This window comes from Neofelis nebulosa, chromosome 18, assembly GCF_028018385.1.
Source record: "Neofelis nebulosa isolate mNeoNeb1 chromosome 18, mNeoNeb1.pri, whole genome shotgun sequence".
Classification (NCBI taxonomy): Eukaryota; Metazoa; Chordata; class Mammalia; order Carnivora; family Felidae; genus Neofelis; species Neofelis nebulosa.
In genome coordinates, this window is record NC_080799.1 from 30,285,220 (window position 1) to 30,292,689 (window position 7,470).

The following is a 7,470-nucleotide window of genomic DNA, read 5'->3' on the forward strand; positions in this document are numbered from 1 at the left end:
TTCCCTTTCCTTCCTTCCTTCCTTCCTTCCTTCCTTCCTTCCTTCCTTCCTTCCTTCCTTTCTTCCATTCCTTTCTCCCTCCCTCTCTTTTTTTCCTTCCTTCTTTTCCTAACAACAGTAAAACTGTCCTGGGCAAAATGGATCAGGTGGTTTTTCTAATGGCCTTCAAATGGTGCAAACTCCCTACTGACCTCTCCACCTTGTGTTGCAGCCTCATTATGTTTTATTTCATCGCCCTTGCCGGAGCACACAAGCGGGTGGTGGTCCAGCTCCGAGAGCAGCTGTCCCTGGTAAGGAAGAGCAGGTCCAGAGGGTCATGGCTGGGGACCTTTACCCAGGACATCTAACAGAAAGTGGCACTTTTCCCAGGGAGAGGGTGGAATGCTGTGGCCCCGCTCACCACCACTTCCCTAAACTCTGCGTTCAGGCCGGGCCTTCCCCAGCTTCGTTCATCCAGTCCTTCAACATGTGTATTGATCACTCCCTGCTCTTCACACTGTGCTGGAATACAGTGGTGATAAAGGGAGACAAGATTGCTAAATAGTTACAGAAAAAGTGATAAATTTCAATAGCAGTAACTGCCGTGAAGAGAACACAGACAAGATGAGTGGCCATCTACTGCTGTCGATGGTGGCCACTGAAGCCCACTTTGAGGAGGTGACATTGGAGCTGAGACTTGAATGCTGTGGGAGGTCTTGGGGATGAGAGTAACAGGCAGAGGGGACAGTGAGGGCACCCCTGGGGCTGGAGGACGGTGGCTTATCAGCCGGGGTCACAGCACAGCCTGAAGGCTCTGTTGAGAAGATTGAATTTAATTCTGAGTGTGATGGGAAACCAGTGAAATGTGTTCAGTAGCAGTCTGGTGTACATTTCTTTTTAATGTTTGTTTATTTTTGAGAGAGAAAGAAAGAGAGAGAATATGAGCAGGGGTAGGGCAGAGAGAGAGGGAGACAGAATCCGAAGCAGGCTCCAGGCTCTGAGCTGTCAGCACAGAGCCTAACGCAGGGCTTGAACCCACAAACCGCAAGATCGTGACCTGAGCTGAAGTCAGATGCTTTACCAACTGATCCACCCAGGCGCCTCCTGATGTACACTTTTACAAGACTGTTGGCCACTTTGTGGACAAGGGGTCATGAAGGGGCAAGAGTGCCAGAGGCAGACCAGTTTGGAGGCCATTACAACCATCCGGGGGTTAGGATCATTAACCGTGAGTCTGACAGGCAATTTATTAGGTTGAAATGATGATACATGTATCCAAAAATATTGAATGTGCTCTTGCACCCATCTCTGTCCTTAGGAAAGTCGTGACAAGCGTTATCTAATTCAGAAACTAACAGAAGCCCAGAGGGATATGAAGAACCGTCTAGACTGGCAGTGAGGATCCTACTGCGTGTTGCTCAGAAGCTGACCTGCTGAGCCTACAGAGTCCACCTGGGTTTGGAGCAGAGATTTTAAAATATATTTTTCTGGAGTTGAGGTTTTTCCTGAAAGTAGCTCCATATTATGCAGCTGCGGTGGCTGTAACCCACCCCTAATGTAACCCAGCCCCCCATTTTAGTGTCTTAGAAAGACCAGGTTCAAACCTGGTTTGCCTATAGACCAGCAGCTTGGTGACTCCCCCACAAAACTAACTTACTTAGCCATTTAGGCTGATAGAACAAAATTTGAGGAGGAGAGCCCTTTTATATTTTTCAAAGTGCATTTGTGTTGTCTTTTACAGTTAATTGTGGGAGTCATCCGTTCATGAGACTGGGCTCGTTCTTTTGAACCAGGTTCTGGAGTTTTAGGCTGAAAAGTGTTCCTTAAGAAGTAGTAATCCTTTTTAAATGGTTCTGAGACCTGATTTTTTTTTTTTTTCATGAAGAGAAATCCTTGAATTCAGATGTTTGAAACGGATGGTGGAAACATGGAGAGGGTGGCTATATAAGTCCAGTTACCTGGTAGTAATATGAGAGAGAAAAGCCATCCCTGCTGTGTGAATAAGGTTAAGTTTGGGGAGGAGGGGAATGCTGTGGATTGGGGGCCTTGATGTCTTAGTTCCTGGGTATTTTGCTGCCGCCTTATTACTCGGGGGTGGGGAGGTGCTCAGGGTTGGGGGGGAGCTGTCTCTAAGGTGCTGGGTATCCATAGGTCTTGAGTTCCCTTCTGGTCCTGAGATCTGAGAGTTAGCAGAGGGCCCTGGGTATCAAAATTAAGAGGCAAAGCTTGTCTTTCAAGTCTTCCAAATGCCATTTTCCTTCCTGCACTGAGGTCCCCGTTTCTCATGGACACTTCACATTTCAGAGCCAGGCTGGAAAGGGCAGTTGAGTATGTGCACGGAGCACAGGGGGCCATGGTTTATGTGCGTAAGTGTTTGAGGATCAGGGGTTGCAGCATCAGACCAGCCTGTGCAAGTGTCCCAGAGGACACTGAATGCTGGCATCTGCAATGCCATATGTTCAGGGCTATTGTTTCCTTGTGCCTAAAATTTTAAGTTTTATTTTACATGATAGGCAGAGTATTGCTTAAGATTTCCGTTACAGCAAAAACCACATGCAATAAATACCTCATCATAAACTTACATGGAATTGATAGCTCTGAACCTTTTAGTAAGCCTAAGTTATGGTTTCACGTAATCAGTTTGTGTCTTAATTATCTTCAGAATCTTTTTTAAAGTACTGAGTTTTGTAACAGACCATCGGAGCCTTTCTTCTGTTGTTTTCCTTCCTTTCACAGGCTCTAAACCTTTCCTCGGGAGTAACCTGGAGTTTAAAGCTGGGTACCTGTTTTGGAAAGCTGTGCTCTGCTAAGAGTATTCCCATCCCCACCCCCAACCCGCCATTAGTCAAAACGATGGACCCCTTGCTCTGAGGAGCAAAGTATGCTTTCCACAGTTTACACATTTCTATATATTTGTCCCTTTGTCAGATCATTTTCTTGCTGTTCCCCAAAGTTACCATTAACATGTGATACTTTTGTACCTGTGAGACAAATGAGCCTTTCTGGCTAATAACTAGTATCACAGAATTTTGAGTAACCAAAAGTTCACTCTATCCTCACTTGAAAAAAATTCTAATTGTTGGTATTTTTACCTACTGCACTTATTTATATGTTTTTGCTTTCACCATGCTTCTGAGAACAGTCAAGTTTGTGTGTGTGTGTGTGTGTGTGCGCATGTGTGTGTACATATGTAAGTGTGTGAGATGGAAACTCCATTTTCTTTCCCTGTTATAAAATTGATACTGAAGTATGCTAATATATTCATTTTGGTTAAATGCTGCTGATTTGCATACCTCTTACTTGAATGTTTTTATATATTTTGATAACTTTAATAACTTCAAGTGATGTCTGTATAATTGTTGAAGTACAGGTCTCTCTAACAAATGTGCCTTAAAACTGATTAAACAGTGTCTTGAAGGTTTTAAAATGTGTTTGCGTATATTTGAATTCCTGGAGGTTTCTTGTCAGCAATGAAGTGATTGTGGAAAACTAATAGTTTGTAAAGTTGTTCTTTGCCTTTTCCTAGAATCACAGAAGTGTTTTTTTTTTTTTTTTTTTTAAGTTTATTTATTTTGAGAGAGAGTGTGCACAGGGAAGGGGCAGAGAGAGAATCCCAATCAGGCTCCATGTTCAGCACAGAGCCCAGTGGGGCTCAATTCCCCCAACCATAAGGTCATGACCTGAGCTGAAGTCAACTGACTGAGCCACCCAGGTGCCCCAAATGACAGAGGGTTTAATGCAGTCATCAGATGAGTGCTTTTAAGACTCCTTGGCTCTACCGAAGCCAGGAAGGAGTATAGGTATGTGTTTTAAACTAAAAACACATAAAATTATTTCAAGCACTCCTCTCCCAATCCTCCACCCCCCAGAGGGAACCACTGCTAATGATGTTTATTTTCTTTTCCCAGAAAATTATAATACATATTCAAATAGATATATATGTGTGGTTGAAGGCATGAAAAATGTATATTTCTGAGCTTCTCCCTTTTTCCTCCTTAATAACATCTTGAAGATCTTTCCATATAAATAGCCACATAGCATCCCATTGTATCTTTTTAATAGCTACATAGCATCCCATTGTATCATTGTGTACTTCCATAAGGATATGTTCCTTGCTAGGTACTTTATTTTCAACTCACCAACACTGCCCTCCACCCTCTCCTGTTACGAACATGGGGAGTTTTAAAAGTCCCTCCAATCATGTCTCTATTGTCTCTATTTCCCTGTTCTGCTCCATTCTCCTAAAGAAGGTTCTTGTTACTATTTTTTTTTTTTTTGCCTACAAAACAGGGCTTTATTGGAATTTAAAATTCTTAAAAATTTTTTTAACATTTATTTATTTTTGAGAGACAGAGACAGAGCACAAGGAGGGGAGGGGCAGAGAGAGAGGGAGACACAGAATCTGAACCAGGATCCAGGCTCTGCGCTGTTAGCACAGAGCCCGATGTGGGGCTTGAACTCGCGAACCCTGAGATCATGACCTTGAGCTGAAGTCGGACGCTTAACCGACTGAGTCACCCGGGTGCCCCTAAAATTCATAAATTTTTAAATCAAAGGAATAAAATTTAAAACAAAACATATATATATTTTTAATTTTCTATTATTTTCTATTCTTAGATTTTATTTCCAATTTTAATATAAATTCTAGTTAGTTAACATATAGTATAATACTGGTTTCAGGAGTAGAATTTAGTGATTCATCACTTACTTATAATATGCAGTGCTCAATGCAGCAAGTGCCCTCCTTAATGCCCATCACCTATTTTAGTCCATCCCACCCCCCACCTCCATTCTAGCAACCCTCAGTTTGCTGTCTTTAGTTAAAAGTCTCTTATGGTTTGCTTCTCTCCCTTCTCACCTCCCCTGTGTTCATCTGTTTTGTTTCTTAAATTCCACATATGAGTGAAATCATATGGTATTTGTCTTTCTCTGAATGACTTATTTTGCTTAGCATAATACACTCTGGCTCCACCCATATAGTTGCAAATGGCAAGATTTCATTCTTTTTGATGGCTGAGTAATATTCCATTATATATATGTCCATTATATATAATATCCATTATATATACACATATATACATGTATACACATATACATATACACACACGATCTTTTTAAAAAAATTTTTTTAAGATTTTTTTTTTGGGGCGCCTGGGTGGCGCAGTCGGTTAAGCGTCCGACTTCAGCCAGGTCACGATCTCGCGGTCCGTGAGTTCGAGCCCCGCGTCAGGCTCTGGGCTGATGGCTCGGAGCCTGGAGCCTGTTTCCGATTCTGTGTCTCCCTCTCTCTCTGCCCCTCCCCCGTTCATGCTCTGTCTCTCTCTGTCCCAAAAATAAATAAAAAACGTTTGAAAAAAAAAAATTAAAAAAAAAAAAAAAAAAAAGATTTTTTTTTAACGTTTATTTATTTTTGAAACAGAGAGAGACAGAGCATGAATGGGGGAGGGTCAGAGAGAGGGAGACACAGAATCTGAAACAGGCTCCAGGCTCTGAGCTGTCAGCACAGAGCCCGACGCAGGGCTCAAACTCACGGACCGCGAGATCATGACCTGAGCTGAAGTCGGCCGCTTAACCAACTGAGCCACCCAGGCGCCCCTCAAGAAAATTTTTAAGGTTTGTTTATTTTTGAGAGAGAGCGTGAAGAGGAGAGGGGCAGAGAGAGGGGGAGGCACAGAATCCGAAGCAGGCTCCAGACCCTGAGCGGTCAACACAGCCCGAAGTGGAGCTCGAACTCATGAACTGTGAGATCATCACCTGAGTTCAAGTCAGACGCTTAACTGACTGAGCCACCCAGGTGCCCCAACACATCACATCTTCTTTATCCATACATCAGTTGATGGACATTTGGGCACTTTCCATAATTTGGCTGTTGTTGATACTACTGCTATAAACATTGGGATGCATGTGCCCTTTCAAATCAGTATTTTTGTAGACTTTGGATAAATATCAAAGGCTATAAATTTGCTTAAATTGCTGGGTCGTAGGGTAGTCCGTTTTTTAACTTTTTGAGGAAACTCCACACTGTTTTCCAGAATGGCGGCACCAGTTTGCATGCCCACCAACAGTGCATCAGAGGGTTCCCCCAGAACATGTTCTTGTTCTTTCTCAAGGCAGCCTTGCATGTTCTTGCAATCACAGAATATTCTCATCCCAGCAAAGAGAAGAATCCAGCTGGGCAAGGGTTTTGTTTGCATTAATTCTTAAGTTGGCAATATCTGATAGCAGCTACTCAGGAGTAAGTAATGATGAAGAAGACAATCCATTTTGCCAGAGTGGAGCTGCAAGGTCTGATTCCTGGGAAGACAGGATTTCTGAATGTATCTTCTTTATATAGGGTATGGCTTTATTAGTAAATTCCATTTTCTGTATTTTCTCTCCAATGCATGGGATGCTTAGGGACCTGGAACGGCTTTGCTACTTGCTTCGTGTCTTCACCTTTCTGAGATAAAATTCCCTTTAAAATGGAAAATAATACATATGGTTACTTTTATTTTTGAGAATGGAGTTAGGGACTAATATACTTTTTCTTTCTGAAATGTTGTTTTCTCCTTATAAAAATACTTGTTTGTTATAGAAAATATTGAGAACACTGAAAGGTACAGAGAAAAAAATCACATATAAGCACCATTTATTGACATTCACTGCTAATCTTGCCAAATTCCTCTTAAGATAGAAAGCACAAAGGGAGGGAGGATGGGATGAAAAGAAAGAAAAAAAATGTTGGTATTCTTTTCACTTACCGTGTTATTTCATGTTATCAAAAGTTCTTTATAAACATTTCAATGGGCTACATAACATCATAAAGATGGGTCATAATTTCTAACATTCCTTTGCTGCTTAACATTTTGTTTTCAATTTTTCCTGACAATAACTTGGACTTCCATAAATTTTTGTCAATGTGGGATGGGATTACACTAAAGGTTTAGTAAGAATGTTTTAGGGCTTTTGAGAGACAAGTTTACACTCAGCTTTACATTAGAAGGTCACATCATCCTCACACTAATTGCTTGGGTTTAAAAAGCTATGGAATAGTTTGCCATAATTTATAATTACTGTACTGTGTTAGAAAAGTTTGAAACAACTGTATTAAATATTTTATTAAAATATAAATTATATTGGGGCGCCTGGGTGGCTCAGTCGGTTAAGCGGCTGACTTCAGCTCAGGTCATGATCTCGCGGTCCATGAGTTCGAGCCCCACGTAGGGCTCTGTGCTGACAGCTCAAAGCCTGGAGCAGGCTTTGGATTCTGTGTCTCCCTCTCTCTGAGTGTCCCCCGTTCATGCTCTGTCTCTCTCTGTCTCAAAAATAAATAAACGTTAAATTTTTTTTAATATAAATTATATTAAATGTTTTATAACTTGGAAAAAATATATAGTTCAAGGGTGTAAAGTAGAAAGTGAAAGCCCCTTAACAATCCCAACCCTCAGACGTTACTGAAATTAAATGTTTTGTTATATCTCCTTCCAGATACGCATCTTTGATTTTTTGCCT

The 7,470-nt window shown here is 41.5% G+C and overlaps 1 protein-coding gene across 4 annotated transcripts in view; it reads left to right on the forward strand.

The window, feature by feature from the left end:
• TMC7 (transmembrane channel like 7) overlaps positions 1-3,507 on the forward strand; it is a 59,794-nt gene extending 56,287 nt beyond the window's left edge. For 3 of the 4 annotated variants that reach the window (XM_058710225.1, XM_058710227.1, XM_058710228.1), the window contains 2 exons: positions 212-290; positions 1,298-1,476. In XM_058710225.1, the coding sequence (XP_058566208.1) occupies positions 212-290; positions 1,298-1,378 (160 nt within the window). In that variant the 3' untranslated portion in view covers positions 1,379-1,476. Of the gene's footprint in view, positions 1-211; positions 291-1,297; positions 1,477-2,715 lie in introns of those variants that run through there. The other variant, XR_009256450.1, reaches the window with a different exon arrangement.
• Positions 3,508-7,470: the final 3,963 nt, after the last annotated feature.